At 31.4% G+C, this 24,780-nt stretch overlaps 3 protein-coding genes and 1 non-coding gene across 6 annotated transcripts; 1 reads left to right on the forward strand and 3 right to left on the reverse strand.

The window, feature by feature from the left end:
* Positions 1 to 866: 866 nt before the first annotated feature.
* On the reverse strand, positions 867 to 4,375 carry LOC108340907 (transcription factor GTE8). 2 transcript variants are annotated; one of them, XM_017578472.2, is made up of 11 exons: positions 4,209 to 4,375; positions 2,970 to 3,785; positions 2,790 to 2,850; positions 2,573 to 2,719; positions 2,430 to 2,479; positions 2,282 to 2,333; positions 2,106 to 2,189; positions 1,899 to 2,020; positions 1,726 to 1,792; positions 1,366 to 1,487; positions 867 to 1,278 (listed from the first exon to the last, which is right to left on the reverse strand). In XM_017578472.2, exons 2-11 carry the CDS (start codon positions 3,690 to 3,692, stop codon positions 1,030 to 1,032), a joined length of 1,677 nt encoding a protein of 558 aa, XP_017433961.1. In that variant the 5' UTR covers positions 3,693 to 3,785; positions 4,209 to 4,375; the 3' UTR covers positions 867 to 1,029. The 2 variants fall into 2 exon arrangements, with proteins under 2 accessions (XP_017433961.1, XP_017433960.1); XM_017578471.2 differs by having other exon boundaries at positions 2,430 to 2,494.
* A 4,490-nt stretch (positions 4,376 to 8,865) lies between these two features.
* Positions 8,866 to 9,457, reverse strand: LOC108342565 (uncharacterized). Its single transcript, XM_017580355.2, has one exon. It carries the CDS (start codon positions 9,362 to 9,364, stop codon positions 9,041 to 9,043), a length of 324 nt encoding a protein of 107 aa, XP_017435844.1. The 5' UTR covers positions 9,365 to 9,457; the 3' UTR covers positions 8,866 to 9,040.
* Positions 9,458 to 16,367: 6,910 nt separating this feature from the next.
* Positions 16,368 to 16,440, reverse strand: TRNAK-CUU (transfer RNA lysine (anticodon CUU)). The gene has a single exon. It is a non-coding gene; the product is annotated as a tRNA-Lys (tRNA).
* Positions 16,441 to 20,575: 4,135 nt separating this feature from the next.
* LOC108342039 (pentatricopeptide repeat-containing protein At4g18975, chloroplastic) lies at positions 20,576 to 24,545 on the forward strand. 2 transcript variants are annotated; one of them, XM_017579743.2, is made up of 9 exons: positions 20,578 to 20,773; positions 20,893 to 20,944; positions 21,673 to 21,809; positions 21,898 to 21,966; positions 22,041 to 22,111; positions 22,190 to 22,286; positions 22,841 to 22,984; positions 23,712 to 23,924; positions 24,030 to 24,545. In XM_017579743.2, exons 3-9 carry the CDS (start codon positions 21,747 to 21,749, stop codon positions 24,234 to 24,236), a joined length of 864 nt encoding a protein of 287 aa, XP_017435232.1. In that variant the 5' UTR covers positions 20,578 to 20,773; positions 20,893 to 20,944; positions 21,673 to 21,746; the 3' UTR covers positions 24,237 to 24,545. The 2 variants fall into 2 exon arrangements, with proteins under 2 accessions (XP_017435231.1, XP_017435232.1); XM_017579742.2 differs by lacking the exon at positions 20,893 to 20,944 and having other exon boundaries at positions 20,576 to 20,773.
* Positions 24,546 to 24,780: the final 235 nt, after the last annotated feature.

The raw sequence follows: 24,780 nt of genomic DNA on the forward strand, positions 1-24,780 counted from the left end.
TACTAACTTGAAATGATTAAATTTAAAAAATTTACTTGATTGATTTGAAATAGTAAATTAACATAATCTTAGAATAATGACTACAATACATCTCTTAAATTTTCTAAAAGCTTCCGGTAATACACTTAATCTTGTGTTCAAAATACCTTACAGAAAATATTGCATTCATATGAACGTTTGCAAGTCATGTTAATATACGTGTTTCGATGTGAAGCTTTGATATGCTTCAATTAAATAATTGTAGCACACAGAACTTTTAAGAGCAATCCAAATAATTTTCAATAAACTAAAAATTAACTATTTTCATAAATTTATTGGTCTAAATAATTATATCTTTTTCAAAATTGAGTTTGTGAAAAAACTATTCAACCAGGTAATTTTTCTTTCGTATAACTTAATATAAAATAGCTTTCACAAATTAACATACCAAGAAATTTAAACAACTATAACTTACAAAGAACTAAAATAATTTTCAGAGAGTTATAAAAATTTATCCACACTCATCCTTGATTTAATACATTGCAAAAAATTTATACAATAATAATATCTACGAAGTAATATTATAGTTTAACAGATTGAGTTTGGCATATTACACTCATTTTCTCCTAAAAATTTACCCTTATCGGTCCCTGGTCTAATATAAAAAATTTACTCCAAGGCAGGAGAAAAAAAATTGACCTTGTATTTTCCTATCACTCATAAAAATAAAAAACAAAACAATGAATACATACCGGTATAGTACACACGTAAACAAAACTTTTTAACAAATCAGGAGTATCGTTTTTTGGGATATTAATCTAAATATTTACATTTAAGAGAGACACGTATAAAAAGGCCTTCTACGTATGTTCAAATGAATGATTTAAGATTGTGAACAAAATTGCTAGCGTGCAGTTCACCTAGATAGGAGGGGTAATAAGGCAGTTATACTCAAAAAGGCTTGATTTGACACAGTAAGTGCATTTACAATAATGGTCTATTCCCTGTCTAATATAAACACTTAGAGTTGGTAGAAAGTATTAAACTGCATCAGTTAAAAATTTCCCCTTCTTCTCTGGCTCCGTTCAGAAACTCCTCATCTTCTACGATATACTCTTCCTTCATAAATAAACCAAGCCGCTCCAATGGATTCTCAAACTGAGGTTTATCCCATGTGTCCAATGCAACTTTGTAGCCATTTCTGCCGCCCATCGCCTTATAAGATAGCGTGCATCCACTCAAACTTTCCAGTTCTCTTATAATCTCCATATTATGTTCTATATCAACAGTTCTTCTCATCTACAAAACACATCAAATTAAATACTCAATCAATTACATTATCACGGAAAATTTAACTTCCAACCAATTATAAATAATGAATAAAACCTTCTCTATTGCAACTCGTGCAGCTTCTCTTTCCTTTTCTCTTCGCCGCCTTGACTCTTCCTCAGCCCTCGTTCTTGCAGCAGCCTCAGCAGTTTTAATTTGAGCTTCGATTCTAGCTCTTTCTGTTAAGCATGCAACATAAATTGAATAAGATGAGCAAATGGTTGCTTTCAGAATACAGATGACAAATATATACATATAAATTACAGAAAACACATTTTTATACAGAAAAGGTACACGGAATAAATGGAACATGGACATAGGATTTCACAATAGAGCCTTCAAAGTTCAAAACAGTACAGATGCTTCTACCAAAAAGTTTCTATGTCCAAAGAAATATAAATAATATACCACACTCACCTTCACGCTGAATCCTTTCCAATCTCTCCTTTTCCAGCTGCATCTTTTTAGGATTACCTTTATCACCCTAATAAACAAAATAACAAAAATTAGAAAACCCAACGACATTCAAAAGTATCCTTTACTGAGGAAAGAGGAGAAAGTTCAGCTATCAAGATAATAACAAGCCTTACATGCTCAAGAAGGGTCTTTTGCTGAGCTTTCAAAATGGTATCTGCAAAGCGGCTTTTAAGCATAGCTGCACGAAGAGCCTTTTTAGGAGACAGCTGGACAGGCAAGATAGACGTGCTCCAAACTAAAGCAACAAAAAGACATTAGCATCATATCAATTCAAATACAAAGGTAGCAGCAGCTAACTTGATAGGAAGCGAGGTGCTGACCTTCCCCAGAAGAGGCATCAGTGGTAAAAGTTACATGCTTAGAACTAGGGCAAATATGTTCACTGTCCAAGGAACTAACAGCCCCTATGTAAAATATCAAAATCAACAATATGAAATCAGCATGCATGGAAAACATACAAGATAACTAACTATTAGAAGTCATAAATGATTCTCACCATCAGAATCCGATTTCTTCTCCATGGGTGAGGAACCCTTAGTCAGGCAATCCTGGAAGTAGACAAAAGGTTTCTCTAAGATTTGCATGTAAAAAAAGATTTCTCAAACTTATTTTGACTAATATATGGATAATAATATTTTCAGTACCTGTCTCAACGTATCAGCACCAGACGCAGTTAGGTCCCTTCCTTCTGATCCTTCAGATGATATATCTAAATCAGTAAAAAGATACAAGTCAATAAGGAAACAAGTGGCGCATCAGATAAGCAGCCAGTAGATTGTCTAACTACCTGATGACACTTGTGTTGAGTTGCTTTGAATTACACAATGACAGTTGGTATCACCACAAGTGTTACACTTGCATGTGACAGGGCGCGCAGTAGAACATGCCTTTAGCGAGCCAGCAGACTGTTCTCTATCACGGTTACCTTTTCTGCCTATAGAATGCACAGTTATTAGCTCCTTTCCAGAGCCAAAAACCTTCACAGTACTCTTAAAGCATCATACCTTTGTGCAAGTCTTTCTCCATAAACTTGCAAGGAATATGTGATAATTTAGGTGCCTCCACCTACAAGTTAAACATTTCCAATATAACACATTGAAAAAGTAACACCAGAGAAACAAAAGAAACATGAGACATACAAATGTACCACAGAAAAATATTGCATCGCTGAATATTACACTTACACTAGCATCTTTGGAAGTCGGTGATATACTCTTGTGAATTCCTTTCTTTTCAGATACATGTGTCTTTTTAGGCCAGGAATCCTTATTTCGGGAATGCATTGTGTCAAGATTTCTTCCACTAGTTTCCTTCACTGTTTCAATCTCGCTTCTACTGCGTTCATCTTCACACTTCAATTTCCTAACCAGTTCTTTCCATTTTCGGTCAAATATTCTACGTAGATCCTTTGCCATCAAATGAACATCATTACCGGGAGGATTGTATGTCATTGCATTTGAGAAAGTCAGCCTGACATCATCTGCAAACTCCTCAGTGCCCGAATAGTCGTTCGTCTCCAACTTAGCTTTAATTGTTCCAAAATCCATTGGACTTTTTATGATGTTAAAATAATCTGGAATATTCAAAGCCACAGGGTCTACTGGCTTGCTAAACACCCAACCATATGGATGAGTCATTAAACTCTTCAGTATTGTAGAACACTGAACTGACCCTTTTCGATCAACCCTCTGTCTTTTCACCTTTTGGCCCTCACTACTATCTGGTTGTCCCCTCTTCTGGGAATTCAGCCCAGAGGATTTTCCATTCGAATTAAAACGCCTTCTTTCATCAGTGTGAGACACTTCCCGTCCAAACTCACGTTTAGCCCCAAAATCAACGTCCATCCTTTTGGTTGAGAACTTGATCTTCAATTTAGCACTAGGTGCTATAATTTCAGTGGTAATCATGCTGATGGAATAAAAGGTGAAAATTCTAACTTCTGAGACAAAGGTGCGGTGTCCTTCAAGAAGGCAATGCTCCAAATTGAAAAGACAAATCACCTGGATACCAAGATAACTAAATTAAAAAGTGGAAATCGTAGAGGAAATATAGCATATAGCGTATTGTCCAAAAATTAATAAATTACAAAATACAAATAGACCATGCACTGCAGGCTGTTGAAGGCGAAAATCGTTCGCGGTAATCAAACAATTTCCCCGACCCAAAATTTAAAAGAATTGGATCGACACTATTATAATTCACGAAAAAAACTAAAAGAAAAAACGAAGACATTAATTCCAACGAGAATAACAACAACCCACTCCATTCACGTCGAATAAAATTAAAAAAAAAAAAAAATAGAAGCACCCTATAAGGTTCTTCAAATCGACAAAGCGAACCAAAACTCCACTGAATAAACAAGAAAGCGCGGAATTACACCGAGTTTTGGACTAAATCCAAATTATGGTTGGAAACAAACGTACCTGAATTGCATGAGAGAGAAAAAGAGAGTGGGCTGGGAAGCCCCTCTCGCAGATCGACGGGAGGAGGGAGATGAGTCGCGCTGCCAAAACCACAGTGTGCGATGAGTGTGTGTAGCAGTATGGTTTCTAGGGTTTTTGGTAATCGACGAGTCGCCTTGACTTTTTATTTTCCCTTTTATTTATTTATAGATACGGCTCTTGTTTTACCTCGCGGGCTTTAGTCCGCCTTTTTTTTCTTTTCCTATTTACTATTATTATTTCAATTACTATTGTGATGTGATTCATGAGCAACGAAATATCTATCAAGAATATTTATTTTATAATACAGGAAATATCTAATACCTTTTTATCTTTAACACAATATCAGATATTTATTTAAATTTTAAACCGCAAGCGTGGAGTGTGTCAATAATAATTAGGTACGAATACAGCTGCTTTAAGAATTTGGGCTTCTCGGCCCGTTTCAAATTCTTGCTGCCAGCCTGGCAAATTGCAAAATGATCGTGACACATTTATATGGCGCTTTTTCATTTGCAACACGTTATAAAATACACACCTCCATGTTTTTTATTATTCTTAAAATTACTGCTATACATAAATATTTACTTCATGATTACTTTTATCAAGGTAATACTGAACATAAAATTATCTTTGCTTACATAATATTATAATATTATAAGAAACGAGTGAAATTATTCGTCTTATTACCTTTCTAGAACCTTTATTTGTAGCTTTTCTATAATTGTCGTCAGTTCTAAATAAGGAATTAAAATTAAAAATTTTGGTTTATATGGAGGAAGCACATTCAAATTCCTTCTCCTAAGAATCATAACATCTGAAAAAGTGGATTAGAATAAAATCAATAATCATAAAAAAATATAGATTAATAAAAATCATCAAAATCAAAGAAAACATTAGAAAAAAACAAGAATGATAAAAATTTTACTTATATATTTTTTTTAATTAACTTTTTCATTAATTTTTATTAAAGTTTACTTTTTCTAACTACTTATTCGTAATTATTTTATTTATTTAGTTGAAAAGAAAATAATCAAAGTAACAAAAATGAAAAGAGAGGTGTATAAAAAAAATAAAGGCAGAAATAAAAAAATGTAAATAAAAAAAATTAAAGAAGATGACATATAAACACGAGATGATTTTTTTTTTAATTTTAATTGTCCAAAAAAAGTTAATTTTCAAATGCAAAATATCAATCATGCCACAAATCAAATAAAAATAACAACACAAATGATAGTGACCAACAAAAAATAAAAATAAAATAAATAAAATGAGAGAAATTTATGATGAGTGGTTGGAGCATCATGTAATTAGAAGAGAACTGCATGGAAATAAATTAGTGACCTATAAAATGAAAAAATAAATACTTATTTTTTTTGTTTATTCAGATAAATTGGGTGTTCACAAGTAAAAAATATTCATTGACAAATTAACGCAGAAACCAATTCATATATGTAGGTAATAATAACTACGTTTTTAACCAATTTCATTACTTTCCAAACAAAAATAAGAATGATAAATATTTTACTTATATATTTTTTATTCTTTTTAATTAACTTTTTCATTAATTTTTATTAAAGTTTACTTTTTCTAACTATTTTATTCGTAATTCTTTTACACATCAAATGCTTAATATTATTAGTGAAAGTATTATTTTTATATAATTTTCTTTTATCACATTATAGTACATAACTTTTATTATATTTTTCAATTTTTTCAGTTGAATCAGGTGTATTAGATGATTACTCAAACGTCTAGACGATAGGATTGTGCACTTTTCACTCCATAGTTACTTGAATTTAATTTTAGTAGAGAACTTTACCCAAAATTCGTATCCTATTCATAATACCCGTGATTCATATGACCACCACGTTGAGAACACTTTTACTCCTATTAGTATAAAAACTTCTAAATTAATTTTATGTTCTAACTTACTTGACTTTTAGGGAACAAGTCGAAAATTCATTACAACAAAATTATTATTGTTATTAAAACAAAATTTTGTAAATAGTAATGTTATGGTGATGTAATTATGAAATAAGGCAGGAGAAACATTAGAATGTAGAAAATAAAAGGTATATTCATTTCATCCACACATGCAAATGCTTACTTGAAGATTAAAAAATCCTTTATTCCTAAGAGTGCGTGTCTAAGAGTGCGTGTCTAATATGCAAGGTAAGTAAGAAGTAGCTAGAAAGAGTGACCCCTATAGCGCAATGGACAAATAAATCACCATAAAATGAAAGGATGTGGTGGAGGATCAGGGGCCATCAAAACCATATCACAATGTAATATCCCGAAAGCGAGATCCCTTTATAACTATCTCTCAATCATTTTCCCAAACTTTTGAAATAACTTTTATACTATTTTCCAATCTACCTTTCAATAATCCTACCAAGTACCCCGCACGAAACTTCCTCTTTCTATCCAAAGAACAAATTGTCCAAATGGATAACGCCACGAATCATCCTTTTCATTTTTTTTGAACTTCCTTCGTGCCTCTTTGACCAACTTCCTTTCACTCAAAAATAAATTAAACCAGGATAAAGATAGTCACGAGCAATTCCCATTTTCCACATAGTTTGCAATCTGATTTCAATCGTTAAGTGCTAATAAAGTTCCGCTTAATCATTTGATACATCAACTGGTTTATTGTGTAATAAACAAATCTCGATCAACGTCACTGTCTTATTTCTTATTGTTGATTTCAATATTTGTCTTTAGAATAATACAATAATCTCTTCACTACCACTCTCTATCTGCCCCTTTAATTACCAAATTATAGTTTAATCGTTAATACATGAACAGACAATTACCTTTTCTATTTTCAAAAGTGTCGTACTAGGATTCAGATAGCTCAAACCGATTCAATAGTATTTTTCTTTAGCAAATTTAAACAAAGACACTCACAAAATGCATTTATTGCATATTTTCATAATATGAACTTTCTATCCATACGCTAAAAGTTTTAAAAAAATAATTAAACGTGAAGAGTAAAACGACAAGGTACACTGAGGTTGACATTGTATCTAGACGTAGTTTACAAATTCGTACATTGTTCATTCGTATTGTTTTCGGTGTACTCATCCTACTCAATTTTAATTTTTACTTCTCATTCAACTAAAAAAATATGATACATGATAAAACTATTCATTATTACTTTACATTAATTTATTCAATATTTATATTCAAGGGGAAAAAACTTACACATAAGTCTTCTCCAAGGAGACAAATGATATGTAGATGAGAAAAAAAAAATAGAATATTGGTAGGTGTACGTGGAATGCCAAATTAAGTACTCAATCATTCTATTTTGTCCTCACATTATTAAAATACTAAGAATATACTTTTGTCATTGTATGGAAAAGGAGACTACTAAATTTTTATGCCTATCTTTTTCCTGCGTATTTTCTCACAATTAAAACCCATGTTACTACTATATTGATTTCCTTTTCAAAGAGCGCATCCATGTGTTTTTAAATTTTCAAATACATAAATTAAAAAATATATTTAATGCCATTGATTTTCTTTTCTTTATTCACCATAAGAGCTAGTTAATTAGTTTGCTATAATTAAACAGTTGTCAATTTTTAATTAATGACATTAAACTTTATTGACCATTAACAAGACGTGCTTTTAATTTTTTATTAGTTTTAATCCTCTGAATTTATTTTTGCTTTAGTGTATTTATTACATTTAAGTTTAGTTCATGTTGTACTTGAATAGTCAAAGTATTGTGAATAATCAAGGTAATATTACAGAATATTCGTTACAAAAGATAAAGTTAGACTCCCATAAATATAAGACTTTAAAAGAATATAAGACAAAAAAAATAAAACATAGAAAACATTTTAAATTGATTTTCAACAAAACAGCCAAATCAAACTTACTTTTATAAGAACGGGCAAAAGAAGTATAGTAAATAACCTTTAAATAATTTGACAAAAATTTACGAGTAACAATTTTCTTAAAACTATATTACACATATAAGTAAAATTTTAATTATTTTTATATCAATTAATTATATAGCCTCAAAAATTATTTTTAAATGTCAGTAGTAGAACTAAACGATACTGATTTATTTTGCAATTAGCGTAAACATTGATTTTCTTTATTTATAAACGAGGCTAAAAAGAATATTAAACAATTGTATATTTCAACTGTGTATTAAATAGTCTTTCTTTCAATGTATAATCCAATCAACAAAATATTATCAAGAACCTCTTGCAATTCTTCGCTCTTGTAATTTAATTAGTCCCTCATTAATCAATCTGCTGGATTAATTACTTCTTCGCAAAGTGAATTTGAACCAAATGTCAATCACTTAAACAGAAGTTTATTAAGATAACGTGCTTATAAACTAAATTCTTTCCTTCTTTTTATAATTTTCCTTCTTAGCTAGCTGTCTTCTCATGTGATTATTCAAAGTTTTCATTTTAATGGCAAAACACCGACACATGAAAACCATGAGTGTTTCAGAAGAAGGAAAAAAGCCTTCCTTTTGAATTTATCTTCAATCAGAAAAAAAAAATAATGATCCAGAAGTGGGTGATTGCGCACACCTTAGAACATCCAACACGCAGAAGCAAGCAATACCCCAAGAAAACCGAATGCTATGAAATTAAATAATAAAGCATAATTAAAATCTGTGAATAAATTTATTTTATTTCTAAATTCAAATGTTTTCCCGTTACAAACAATTAAGGAGATTCCAAAAACGATCTCAAGCTAACCCAATTAATCAACCAATCAATAACAACGCAAGAAATGGAGGCAATTGTTTTTGCTTTCAATTTTTCCAGCTTCTTCCAATGTCAGGCTTCCAGAAACCCAGTCAACCTGAGGATCGAATTTCTGACCTGACTCAAATCTCTTCCCTTCAAAGTCCTCCCGTTCCCGGTGCAGACTGAGAATGCCATTTTTCCAGCCACCCTCTGCCGAACGATCTCATGCGGCGGCCTCATTTCCTCCAACTCTTCCTCCTCCCCGTTGAAATCCCACCGCCGAACCATTCTATCCGGTATATTGACAGGCTTTGAAATTGTGATCCTCTGCGGCGGGGGCAGCGCCACCTTGACTCCTCGGCGGAGGCTGTGGTCTGAGAAAACAACCTCGGATTCCGTGAACTCCTCGGCCATTTGGTTGGGTTAATGTTTTATGAATTGTTTTGGGGGTTAAGTAAGGTTTGGGAATGAAACAGTGAAGATTTGGGGTTTTATTTATAAGAACAGGAAGGGAATCCCTTGGAAACGTATTGGGTACACTTGGATTGATTTGTATTGTCAGATGGCGTCATTATAATTTGTTTCATTCACTGAGTCGGCTCTATTTTGTGAACAAATCCAGTTCTTAATTTTCTTCCTGTGGGTCCCACTTTTGTTTTCTTCATTTCAATACCACCACATTTCCTTTTCTTGCAATTAACTCCTTCCGTGCCTTCTCTCAGTTAATCTCAATTAAAAATCTCACCTGTGGTCTTAATTACACATGCCTTCATCTTGGTTTCCAGTTGAATTTTGTGTCTCTACGTTTCCTAATTCTCTTCATTTTACCCTATTCCATGTTTCCCAATCTAATGAATTATTTACATTATTGTTGAATGTTCAGTTTTAATGTTTATCCAAAATAAGGTATATTGAATGAATTAAGTCAAGAGTTTATTTCTTTAAATGTTAAGCACATGATTTAAATGATTACTGCATCTACTCTGAATTCTGTTACTTTCCAAACACAATGAATTATATACAAAAGTTTAACGCTACCTACACATCTCGTTGACGTATAGTTTCATAATTGTTTGTTAATTAACTATCTATAACGAAGACCAAGACAGAAGCATAACTGTGATTGTTTTCATACGTGGCTACTGCTTCATCCTTATCTAAATAGCCGAAAGTTAAAACCATTTTAACTTAGCGTGTCAAGGTGTACAGTGTTTTTCTCTGACAAAGTAAATTTTCTGGCAAGGAAGACGTCGAGACAAGAACCTTACTGTTTTTGCTCTAATCTATGTGTTGTGGCTGTGTATTTCTGTCAAATTATTTACATCAGACCTTTCTTATTTTTTGTGTAACCCTTTTCTAATGATGACAACTCAGAAATCAAATCCTTTGAAAGAATCTCCATATATTAAACTGCGAAACTATTAAATATATATACTTTTATAACATATTTATTTATAATTGAAACTGAGTTTAACTAATTACATTTTTTTTCAGTTATGTTAGCCAACAAAGTGTTTATGAGAATTTATAGTTAGATAATTAATATTTTCAACTATGGAGGATTCTTTTACCATAATATTTAATAATGTTACTCATACAAGAAAATATCATACCAAAATTTAATGAGGTTAATTTTAATACAAAGCATTAACATTTTGATAATATTAATTAATTAAAACTAATATAATGTTTTTTAAAATAATTATTACAAGGTAAATAAAGATAAAACTGTGAAAAATAAATTATAATTTTTGGTATTTTCCAATTAACTTTATATGGTACTTATTTTGTTCAACAAGTTTAGTTTTGAAAATTAACTGATAATGATAGGGTACTTATTTTGTTCAATAAGTTTAGTTTTGAAAATTAACTGATAATAATAGGAATTAACTTACGTTATTTATAAAAGTCTACAAAGATAAATATCTACTAACTACCATTTTTCTTAATAAATTATTAATTAAAGAGTGTAATGTTGTCCACACCCATGTTTTTTTTCCAGTAAATTTGAATGTATTTGACAATTTTTGTTAATTATTTTGAATTTCTTATTTGATAAAAAATAAAGATGTTATATTATTGGCCAGTTAAGGATGATAATATGAAAATGTGGAATAATCATACAACAAAAATAAATAAAAGTTTATAACTATTTTAATTGCATAATTCGAATGCACGTACTTCTACATTTTATGAACAAAATAATATATTTTGTATTTTTTACTGTAATTACAATTATACTGTAATTAAAATTAAGTATTTTTCTTCTCAAAATATGAAGCAAAATTTAATTTTTTGTGTCGGTAATAAATTTTAAATGGAAAATGATGAAAACTTTATACATACATTATATAAAATATATTTTTACTATTTACTTCATTAGAAAGTGAGAAATATATTATGGTCATAAAATATATATCTGAATAGGTAGTAATAAAGTGGAAATAAAAAATCAATTGAATAAATGATTGATTATAGTAAGTATTTGGTCTCTATTAATATTTTTAAAAAAAATTATTTTATTTTTTAAGAAATTTTAATTAAGAGTGGATGTTTCTAATACTGTAAGTGAATTAAGTTTGTTAAAAACAGTTGAGTTTAATAAAAATATATTAGAAAGTTTTGCTGCTACATGCTATATATATATATATATATATATATATATATATATATATATATATATATATATATATATATATATATATATATATATATATATATATATATATATATATATTTGTATATTATAGGTGATTTATATTATGCTTCTTCATAACTTGTTAGAAGTCTTCTATAAGTATGTAATGAATGATATGGAAGATAATAACATGGTATGAATAATCACAAATTAAATACGAAACTCAATATGAGAATAAGATATTATGTTACAAAGTATGTGTGTAATTTTAATGATTTAGCTATCATTTTTTGTGTATAAATATTCCAAAAGATGTTGAGTGTGTCATATTACACTAATTTATTAAAATAGTTTAATTTTCATATATATTGGAACACATTTACTTATCTTTTATCATATTATTTGTTGGTTTGAGATAATGAGCTATTCAGGTGTAACATATATATTACAAGTTATAATAGAAAAATTATAAATTATAAAAATATTTGATTTTATTAAACTCTAAACAAGTCTATTGTGAAAATAAACTCTAACATGAATATGTAATATTGGTTGAAATAATTTTATCTTGGATTTTTTATATTAATTTATTGTAATAAAAATAATTTTTGTTTATTCTTATGAATATGTTATTGTTTCTAGTGATAATAATTTTGCTTATCTTAAATAATAATAATAATAATTTGAATTATAATTTGTAAATAAAAAAACTGGAAGAGAGTATCTCATTAAAAATATTAATATTGAAAAAAATAATTATTAACAAGGTTAGTGGTATATATCAGTAACATATGTACCAAAACATAGAAAAGTCACAATATTAATACATGAAAAATTATCATTAATATAATCTTTAAGATAGTTATAATACATCTCAACAAGTTTACCATATAAAACATTTTCCATTTACACCATTGATACATACACTCAACTTTAGTATGGTATATATTTTTACAACAGAAAAAACATTTTCAGAAGGTTACTATTTTTGCTCGTTTTTAAAATTAAAATAGCTGTAGATAATATTTTGTAAATTTTTTTAAAACAGTACTTAATTAAAATGTTTCAACGTATTTAGAAGACAGTACATATGTGGTCCCTGTTATTTAGAAATTGAATTATTTTTAACTTTTACTTTATTAATATTGCAAAGAAAAAAAATATATTGCGCTCACTTTCCATATGTTTTGAACTGTGTATTTCATTTACGATTTTGGATGAGAAAATGATTCCATGGTCCCAAGGTCGTTGTTTTCCTCTTTCCTATCAAACTAATGACAAATTTTCCTATGTGTATTTTATGGCAACATTATTGAATACTATGTTGTTCTGTTTGAGATATACACGGTTTGTGTATATAATGGTGTCATTATTTGTTTGTTCAATGACTTTTTTGTGTTTGGACTTCATGATATTATGTGACCAGTTTGAATCATAATAGGGTCCTGTAATAGTGTTTTCATAATGTAGACTAGAGAATAGTCTAGAACTAAGATGGAGGGATGAGATACAAAAGAGAAGAAAATAAACACTTACACTACTATATAATTTTATACCAATTTGATAAATTAGAAAATTTATTATGTACAAAACAAACATCTATAACCCACTGCTTAATCAACAGTGTGACCAATTAGGGTTCCTTTGTGGATAAGGTAGATCACATACTTACGTGTTGATATCATAGCAATTAAACTTTTGAAAAATAATAATCTTTTATATTAGACTTGAAATGTTCAAAGTATTATTTTAGGTGATGCACGGGCAAACTTAGCGGAAGAAACACCGTTCACATCGAAGTCAACCTTAACCTTGTAAGAAACTGAGAATCGAAGTCAAAAAAACCTCCTAAGTTTATTGATATTACGTGTACAACTATCTCTTCTTATTAATAACCGTATAATAATAACACTATATAAAGTACCAAACTATATTAAATAAAGCGCTAAAAACAACGCATGTTTCGGTTTATTATATATATAAAATCTCACAAGCATTGACAAGTTTTTATTTGAGTTTTCTTTCTCTTATTAACCGTGATAGATTAGTAATAATGACTGACAACCTCATATTTTGGTATAGATATTGAAATGATTTATTCAACGTTCAATTTATTTTCAAATAAAATAAAATAACAGAAAAATGAAAAAACAAAATTATGATTAGTTTATGTTATGCATGGTAGCGGCTAAAGCATTGGGAAACACAACAATGATTGAATGGGTAAAAAGCGTGGCTATAAAGCTATCTCTCTGTGTTTTACTACACCTACGCCCGCATTTCGAGCCAAGCCTCTGCAGCTGGGCCCCACGCCTCATCCGCATAATATCTGTCACCTCTGCGTACCAGGATTTCCAACTCACGGCCCACTAGTATTTGTACACGTGTCTCATGATGATTCAAGGCCCACTTTTCCACGTGCTGGAAGGGTTCCACTCTCTTCATCATTAACCCTGCTTCCCTGCTACGTTGCCCACGTCGTTTATTTGTTTTCGTGCAAGTCTCCATAACACTGGCATAATTTTTCTTAACTTTATTTCAATAATTTTATTTTATCTTACTTTTCAGTTTCCTCTATGTTTGTCGAATATTCCCGTGAAGTCACCTCTCCAAGCAATGTTCTGTTGGTTTTCTTCGGAAGGGCCTTGCTTTGCGATTTCTGCTCCTCATCTCACCATAACTTTCGTAAACTCAAAACTTGAGGGAGATAATAATGTCAATCAATTATTTTAATAACACCATTAAATTACTATATATAAGTAACAACAACCTTTGTTTAACGGCTCAATTTCATGGTTAAATTCAACTTAAATTATAAATTGAATTAGATCTAAATTACAATGTGAATTATATTCTATGGTCGGACCATACAAAGCAAACCGGACGGTTATGGAGAACAAAAAATAGGTAAGCAGCAAGCGAATACGGTGGAATCAACGGATAAAATCAAACGGTTATAAATAGAGACATCCGATTTTATTCGATAAACGAGTTTTCTCTACAAGAAATAAGGTAAATAATAATTAAAAATATTGAGTCAAGATTAAGGTTTCACCAATCTCAAATTCATGCCAAAAATTATAAATACAGATCAAAGATAAAAAGTAGATAATTGCATTTATTGTGTATTTAATATTATTGTTCTAAATTTCTGAACAATTTACTAACTTAAACCTCGAATAACCTTTGACAAGTATCTCCAAACGGTAGAATAAAGATAAGGAGTATAAAATCAATTACTAAACAACATCAGAGAAGAAATTGGATAAGTATTTTAAGTGATCTCATACCCAAAACATTCATATATTAGTATAAAAACATTAAACTCTATATCAATTGGTAATATATACAAACTATAATAAATTCGCATAACCTGAAAAGAGCATACAAGGTACTCAAGCTAGAGTTTCAAAAAAGGTTTTATTTTGTTTATCCGACTACCCATCCTGATCATTTTGGTTGGTCTTCAAAGAACGCAACTATCGTTGTTTAAAACATCATAAAGTTGTGAGAACTATACATGGTATAATCTACATGGATGCTAAAAGCTGGCCAACAAATAATTAAATTGTAAAGTTGAAGTTCTTTCATTTTAAGAAAAAAGAATGAAAAATGAAAATCATTCTAAGCATGGGAACTGGGAATTGAGACAGAACATAAAAGTTTTGTACCCTTTTGTTGTGAATGATTAATGAGTGCCAAATAATTAATATTTTGGGGTATCTGATATGCATGATTGTCGAAAAAGGCTTATCTGATTGTGCATGTGATGGCTATATATTAAAAGTGTATTGTCTAGCAGTACGACAATGATTGAAAATGGTGAACATGTGACACTAGTAAGTGAAATGGGTTCGCATTCTCTATGTTTATCTCCTGAGATACCCAGACATGGTGGGAAAAAACTTATTTATTTATAAGGGTGTTTAAGAGTAAAATAATATTAAAAAATTTATATCTCACGATTTAGAATAAATTTATGTTCAAATTAAAATAATAGTTTAGAAAATTAAATAGAATATGTAAACTAATTTTAAGTTATAAATACGTCTTCATAAAAGTTCCTTAAGAAAGAAAAATAAAGGAAAAAATTAAACTTTTCTTGTCATAAGTTAAAATTCAGAAGGTTGTGTTCATTTTGATTGTTGTTTATAATCTCAATTTTGCTCCTGCTTTGTCATTTTTTTTTTGCATTTGGTAAAATTTATTATGTTTTTCAAATGTCCAGCTATGTGATTTATTCAATTCCGACATGTGGATTTTCTTCTCTCTTTTTTTCTCAATTTTGGTTTTAGGTTGAGGTATTTTTATACTCGTTTTTTTTACTCTTATCCAGGTTGCAAACTTCCTATTTTCTACTGCGCTTGAAGCTGCTTCTCTGCTTGAAATCTCTTGAAACATTCGATGACAAGGATGAAGTCGCACTTTTTGGGAAAGCCATGACACATTATTTTAAGTTTTTGTCATTCTAGAATGCTTCTCACTGTTATTAAAAACACAAGACATAAGCATAAATGTAATTCAATTGTGCTATTGGCTTATGCTACTGCAACATTAAGCATGCCAAATCCTTTTGCAATAGAATATGACGATGATGGAAAAAGAGATGTATGAGAAATCTGGAAGGAAATTTTGCAGTTGAAACTGGTGATGCCCATAATATATCCCTCATGCTTTACAGCGTTTTGAAGTTACACAAAAATTAGTAGAATTCTGTCAGACAGTGCATTGCATTTCAAAATACTTGTTTTTTTAAGAAAACCCCTTAAAAAGGAAACACGCCCACCGTGGGGCTCGAACCCACGACCACAAGGTTAAGAGCCTTGCGCTCTACCAACTGAGCTAGACGGGCTTATGCTTATGTAAAATCTGTTGCTTGTTTTACTCTACATACAAATATTATACACTATTAACTTTTAATTAGAATAATTTACGACCTTAATTAACTTAAAATAAATGATAAAAATAATTTCATTTTTCCAATTTACTCACTTATATACTTTAAAATTTTAAATATTAAATTATAATTATATATAAAATGTTAACAGTATTATTTTTGTTGTTTTATTGAGTAGTTCGGCATAAAAAAACCTTGACTAAATATATTTTCAATATTCATATGGACATCTAAACTCTATAGCACTGTACAATATATTTGAACTATTAAAACATTCAATCACTTGTTTTGAGGAAGATATAACATATTAGATAATACAACTGCAAATGGTGTGAGATGCTTTAATTTTCAATTGATGAAGCTGTTGTAACTTGTAAGACACATGAGATCAGTTTGCGAGATACAAATTCTGAAGTAAAACTCAAGAAATGTGGAGCCATGCCTTCTATAATACACTAGCAATAATAAGTGTGAGAAATAATAAAGTCTGTGATTTAAAAGAATTTAGTTTGCATGGCAAATCCACGTCCAGACTAAATAGAAATTTTTATCGTAATTTTTATAGGGTTAAATATATTTTTATTTTTTAAACTATAAGTTGTAATTAGTCTCTTTCCAAAGTTTCGAATTAACTTAGTCTCTTTTGAAATTATATAAATTTAGTTTTTTAGCTAAATTTTATTAAATTTATTTAAAATTTTAAATATATTTTATGATAATATTTGAGTTATTTACACTGTTTGTGTCAGAACCACTCAAATCCACGTATGTGCCGTTTTAGTGGATTCCATGTGTCAAACGAGGGGTTCGACATTCAGATGGGCGAAGGAAAGTGTTAGCAGCTGAGTGGACGTCCGTTTTTGACGTTGGAAGGAAAACTTTGATTTTTCAGAAATCCACGCCACTCACTGCATGCACCCTTCTTCCCCATCTGAAAAATCTCATTTTCTCCTCCTTCTCTCTACATCTCCTTCATCTTCTCTCTAAGAAAGCTTCACCTTTTCTTCCTCCGATCATCACTCAGGCAACATTTCCACTCTGCCGGTGTCAAGAGCTTCAGTTTGAACCGATCGGTTTGTGAAACTGAGTTGGTAAGTTCTTCTTTTCACTCGGCCGTGCGGTTTTCTTGGACATGCAAACCAAGTTCTGGTTTCATGTGGATCACCCTTCTCATAATGAGTGGTTCTGATAGTGTTGGGTTTTCACTTGGTGTAGTTTGGATTGTCGAGCGTTGAGGGTAGAAGGACTTGTAGTGGTGTGAACTGTATTCTGCCTCTGTGAACGTTCGGTCACGCTCAGAGCTAAGGGAAGCTTATATAATTTGATTTGTATGTTTGTTTGGATTGTATGTACGTTCATTGAATTGACTGAATTAATATGAAATATGATTGTTGCTATGTTTTGATTGTATGAAGTATGAAAATTTACTATGATATGAATGTATGAAAATATGAGGATAAATGTTGAGAAATGAGTTGAGATAAATAATTCTAAGTATGAAATTCCCTATGATAATGTATGTTCGTTACTGAATGGTCTTTGACCGTTCGATTTTTCTCGGGGACTCGTTTAGAATTGGATTCTTTCATTTGGAAGGAATTTATGTTGAGGACGAGCGTCTTCGTCTAGTATAATTTGTGTACAGGCGTTCCACCAAGGATATCATTTCCTTGGTATTTTAATATAAATTTAAGTATATCTGTGTAGTAGTATGTCCGTTCGTTCTTGAACATTAGTCAAATGATATCTTATATTCACCAAGCGCTCGTACTATTCTGTGCTAGGTCTTTCACCAAGCGCTCGTATTATTTAATGCTAGGTCTTTCACCAAGCGCTCGTATGATTTAGAGCCAGTCTTTCACCAAGCCCTCGTACTATTTAGTGTTGGGTCTTACACCGCGCTCATTCTCTTTTCTATAATATATCTTGATGAAAATAGCGTTCGTCCAGATTCAATAGAGTTCTCTCTCTACCGTGCTCGATCATTGACTGACATTCGGTTTTCTTGATGTTAAACTCAAATAAGCTAAGTATTTATAAGCGTTCGGTTTCTTCATGTGAATTCTTCTAAGTATTATTCTTTGAATGTCTTGAAGTGTTTGTATCCATTGATTTTCGGCCTAGAGTCTTAGTACTTGGCATGGGCTTTTCGGTGTTCAGTTTGAGCTCTCAAGAGTCAATTCATTTAATTGGCTCACTTTGTAAATAACATTCGTTCTATTCGTTCTTGTGATATATGATTGTACTCGATTTCTTTCTCAACCCGATAGTAACCCTCTCGGTCTTAATCTGTTCTGGAACTGGAGACCTCTCAATTTCGCTCCAAGTGTTCGGTCTCGTTCTGAGTTGGGGTTGAACGTTCGGTATTTGCTATCCTAAGGGATCTTCGTTAAAAATTGAAGTTTGAAAATAAAAGATGATGGAATATGATGTAGATGAAATGAGTATGATTATGAACGAGTATTGCGGGGAGGAATATCTCATGAATGGATATTGAAATTTAGTAAAGTATGAATGTGGGCATGCTAAGCTGGCGGTTCATCCTGATGTTCCGTGATTACTCGTCCTCACGTAGAGGAGGGTAAGTCATGCGTGGGAACGGTAGGAGGTCTTAGTCCTTATGGTTAATTTGGACAGATAGGACTAACCTCGGGTGACAGCTATTGAGGGTATCCCAGTTACTACATCACTGGGTGCACGAACGTCGTAGCTACACAGAATTTATACAGTCCGGACAGTCAGTCTAGTATTAGGCTTTGCATGAATGAGTTAATGAATTATCTTGTGTGGTTGAATTGTGTGAAATATATGTTGATACATGAATTAAATTACATAAACTTACCCTATGTCTTTCTGTCTTGTCTGTTTTGTACGTTCGGTTGTCTTTCTGTTGCAATGATCATCCATGTGATGTGAGCAGAAGGAGACGAGCTGTTGGAAGAAGAGCTAGAAGAAGAAAACTTAGTCGAGGTAGAAGTTAAGACCGAACAGTAGAACCGTTCGGTCAATATTATAGTTTGATAGTAAGGTGATCGTTCGATCACCTTTTCCCTTTTCTTTTGCAGGACCGTTCGGTATAATTCTTTTGTAAACCGTTCGGTCAAAATTGTACCCCTGTACAACTTTAAATTTCTTGTCTTTCTTTGTAAGGCCGTTCGGCCACAAGCGTACTTCTCTTTTAATGTAAGACTGATCTGTAATATTATTCAATGTGATTATTCTATCATATAGTTTAGACTGTATTTTTGGGATGTTACAGTTTGACACATTTTTTTTCTTCAACTTGTGTCGCGAGATATCTTGTGACATCACATTTTCCTTTCACAGCATATAACACACTTTTTTCGAGCTCCTCCCACCATTCTTCTTTGTTCTTTTTTTTTTATTCTTTTGTATCCTAAGTTTATATGTACTCTTTTAAAAGAGTTCTTTTTATGAATTATGATATCTTTAAATTTTTGGAAAGTTTATATTGTATCAATATGAGAATTTGCAAATGTGTTACTAATAAACTTTTAAGAACAATGATCGTTTAAGTATCAAGTTAAATTGTATATTTATCATTTTCTACAAATAATTGAAGATATGCAAGAAAAAAGTTTTGATACAAGATATAATTTATTCTCTAAAACAAAAACCTTAATTTGATGATGATAAAAGGTAGTTTATGAAAAAAAAAATGAATATAAACTAAGAGTTCATTTAGAAAAACTTCTTCCTAAGTAGTTTTAGAAGTGAAAAAACTTTTCTACAAATTAATATCAGCTTATACATAAGTTTAATAAGAAATTTATAGAGATTTTATAAATTAACTTCAGATAAACTATTTTTTTTTTAATTTTCTTTTAAAAAAAGAGAGTTTATAGAAAAGCTCATCCAAATATTACTAAAAGAGCATGCAAATAACTAAATGTATGCAAAAGACATGCACTTAAAGAGAAATTTGGCATGACTCCAATGTAAAAAAGTGTGTGCATATATTTTTTTGTGAAGAAACTCATGGGGGAATTTTAAAATTAAAAGGGTGTTTGGAGGAAAATATTGGAAAACTACGACAGGGAGGTATGATAATTAACAAAAGATGGTGTAAATAACATTTTCCTAGTTCTGGTTGAGCTGAGAAGTAGGGCCAGAGCGAACCCAGCGCGAAAGTCCATACCCAAACATGCAGAATTGCAGCAGAGAAGCACGAAATTAACTGAACAGCGAGGTGAACACTGCATCAGTTCCGACAATATGCAGTAAAGCAAAATTCGTATCTGATGCCAAGGAGAAATCGACCCAGAGGGTAATAGTTTTTTTATTTTCTTTTATTGGTTAAGTATTAGCCGGAGTATCAATTGCTCCCTTCTACCATGAGTTTATTTCTGGCATGCTCTTATTGTGCTGTTTCTGTTCAATTTTCAGTTGCTATAACACTGGGTTCTTTAGCTTGTCAAAGTTATTTATTCTGAAATAAGTAAGTTGGTTTATTTTGTCTATCAAGTGTTCGAAGGAATGCATAAATGAAACTGAAAAGCGATAAAGATTTATCTTTAAATAGTTTGGTTGTCGAATTCAGACAATGTAAATTCTTCTGCATAACCATAACAAGAAAGTATTCTGAAATGTGGAAATTTGACTGGTTTAAAATTGAAGTGAAAAAAGACTATTCTTTGACTGGGTAAAACATTTTTACACTCTAATCAAATCTTCATATATGTGAGTCAGGTTTGTTAACTTTTACTAAAGTGTTATGAAGGATGTTTTAAATTAATTTACAGTGTAAAGAGTTTTACACAGACAATCTATAGCTTTTGTATTCTAAATTTAGTGATTTTTATGCGCATACTTAGGTAGTGAAGTGAGTGAGTTCTTAATTTTGAACATCATATGTGTAGATACATGCTATATATATAATTAGATTCTGTACCCAGCACAGTGGTGTTAAACAGAAAAACAACTTAAAGATTCTACATAAAAAGTTACGAAATATGAAGAAATTTGTGCTTTAAACTTACTACCAATTGGTGTGCGAGTGAAGGAGTGTAAGCAGGCTTCTTTACTGTTGTTAAAAAGTTTAGCACCAAAGAATGAGTTTCGGGAGTGGAGTCGTTAAACTGAAGAAATACTGATAAATGACATGCCATAGGTTTTACAGTAGATCTTGTTCAATGAAAGGAAATGATGGTATTTGTTGCATTGCAGGGAGTGCAGTTTTGACAACTCTAGAGGGTACTTATCCCTTCGATTCTGATAACACATCTCCAAATTTGAAAGGCATGATGCCGATGACATGTTTAAGCTCAATTGTTTCTCCTCTGCCCCTGTCACGAATATCTGAGGTAAAGCTGTTCTTTTGACCAAGGAAAAAGCTATTTTTTATTTTTTTATTTATTGATTGCTTATTCTTGTCTTCTGACTCTGGCTAAGATGGATAAAACAAGAGCCCTTCTATGGGGGAATAAATTATCAACAATTGCAATAACCGTCTCACTGAAGGTAAACAACAGCTCAATAATTGCATTTCTTGTATTTGACTTTGAAATATTGAAATATTCTGCTTTTTATTATAGAGAAGTTGTACCCACTGCGTGATTAAGAGATCCAAATTTAGCTCAAAAGGTGGTGGTCCCATGGAGAAGAAGTAGGTTTTTTATTCTATTTTCATTATTTTTCAATGAATTCTTGTTTATGCGAATTATTTCTTTTACCTGGAATGCAGAAAAGGGAAGAAGACAACTGGAAAGAAAGAGTATCACTTGTGGAAAAGTAGAGATTCAGCTCAGTCTGGCCAAAAGGCCCTCACTCTTGTTAGAATTGTATGTTACCTATTGATATGCTTTTAGTTAGAATATTAGATTTGGGGTATTACTGGATTCTTCATATGCATCAGCACTGCCATAACCTGATATTTTATCACCTAGTGTATTTAAAATTGAACTTAGTCTGTCAGTTACGGGTTGGTTTGGATTTGTAAGATTCAGTTATTTTGTTAGTATCTTCAAATGTAACTTACATATTTTTTATGAGTAGCAGACTTTTGTGATTGGTTAATAGGTTGAGCACATTGATTTCCTTCTAACACAGAGTGATTTATCTCCTTTCTCTTGTTTTTCTTCTGGTTTCTGGAGTTTTCTTGAGCTTTTCCGCAATTCTTCTACCGATTCTTCATTTTTACAAGTTATTGGATCATGGAGGTGCGGATGAATGTGGAGAAATCGGTAATACAGGGTAGGAAGTGAACTATTTATTAAATACTGTTAATTGACCAAGAAAATAATTTTAATTTAATGAACAACGGGAGGGTTCTTTTAATGTTATAGTATCATGTTGATTTTGATTTTGATTTTGTACATGGAACTTGAAATGTCAGGTTTCTAAACTTCCTAATGAGAAAGAAGCTGTTTATGGGGCATTAGACAAATGGACAGCTTGGGAAACAGAGTTTCCAGTGATTGCAGCAGCTAAGGCTTTAAAAATCTTGAGGAAAAGGGGTCAGTGGGTTCGTGTAATTCAAGTAAGAACATAACTACTTTAAAGAGCTCCTGTTCTGTATCAAACCAAGCGCTTTGTTTGCCTTTATTGATTTTTTAAAGAATATTTGACAGCAGATATTCTGTTTGTCTGTTGATTGAAAAGTTGTGTTTTTATAACAAGCCCTAGAGCTGATATCCCTTCGCGCAAAGTTCTCTGGGATTCAAAATTTTCATATCTCAAGAAATGATTGAGCGGTGGTGGTTTATTGTTAAAACTTTTGATAAATGAATTTGCCTGTTAAGTAATGCTGAAATTACTCAGTTGTTTTTAAAGTTTTGGATCTGGTTTTCGGTACTGAATAAGTGAAAATTGTCATTTTCTTATAAAAATGTTCCCTCATCTGTTGAAGTAACAGTATGGATTATGGTTACAACGAGTCGTGAATATATTTTATGGATTTCATGTATCCATACGCTTTTATATTTTTCTCTTTTCTTAATTGTGTTTCATCCATCAATATTGACATTGTTTTATCCTTTTTTGGGAATGTCATCAAGTTTATTTAATTGGTAAAAATATGCATAACTTTTAACTGCTTTTATCTAACATCTCAGGATTGACAAAATTATACATGTGTGGATGATTTAAATGAACTTGTGCTCTGTGAATGAAACCCTTTTTCCTTCTAGACCTGATGATCTCGTGTTTGGTTACTTAAGAGGAATTGGAAAAGAATCTTACTGATTATTAGTCTCGGTAAATCACAGGTAGCAAAGTGGATGCTAAGCAAAGGACAAGGAGCAACGATGGGAACGTTTGATACTCTTCTTCTGGCATTTGATATGGACCAGAGGGTAGATGAGGCAGAATCATTGTGGAATATGATCATACATACCAACTTGCGCTCTGTCTCTAAAAGACTATTTTCTAGGATGATATCGATATATGATCATCATGATATGCCGGATAAGATCATAGAGGTATCCTTCTTTGAACCATTAATCTCACTTCACCGCATTACTTTTTTTTGCAGTTTTAACTAGACTCTTCTATGCCTTAACAGTTGCGGCCTCGTGTAAGTGCAGGTATTTGCAGACATGGAGGAGTTGCGGGTAAAACCTGATGAAGATACGGTCAGGAGAGTGGCAAGAGCCTTTAGAGAACTAGGCGAAGAAGAGAAGCGGAAATTGGTTATAAAACGATATGGGATTAAATGGAAGTACCTTCACTTCAATCGTGAACGGGTGAGAGTTAGAACCGAAGCATATGATGATAATGAATCAAACAATTGAAATGGGTAAATCAATCTATGCCCATGAGGATATTACTTGTTGCGTTCTACTGCAGCTGCATCAGCGGCTCATCAATCTGATGCATTGCTGTGCATCCAGGTCCGACATAGCCACGGATCAATCAGAAGTTGTACTACATCGAGGGATCGGGGCTCTGCACCCTAAATTAAAAAAACGACAATGTTGTAATGTACAGATACTTAGTTAGCTAGGCATGTATTCAGAGCAGAACTTGTGAATATATAAGATTTGATGTCTACACTCGAAACTAATTTCTTAGTTCCGCATATACTAATTCTTGTTTAAGTATATTCTTGACACTGGATCAACCTAATGAACCTGACAATTTGAATCAAATTAATTAAAGTTTTTTTCTCTGTCACTTCACAATCGAGTCGAACATGTACCTAACCGATTAAATCTGACCCCTATTGATATTCGATTCTTACCCTTTAAAACCAAACCACTGATTATTGATTGGATTCCTTAAGTTGGATTTTCGTTTTACGTTTAGGTAACCAAAGCCAAACTAACGCTGTCCTTA

This window comes from Vigna angularis, chromosome 6 (assembly GCF_016808095.1).
Source record: "Vigna angularis cultivar LongXiaoDou No.4 chromosome 6, ASM1680809v1, whole genome shotgun sequence".
Classification (NCBI taxonomy): Eukaryota; Viridiplantae; Streptophyta; class Magnoliopsida; order Fabales; family Fabaceae; genus Vigna; species Vigna angularis.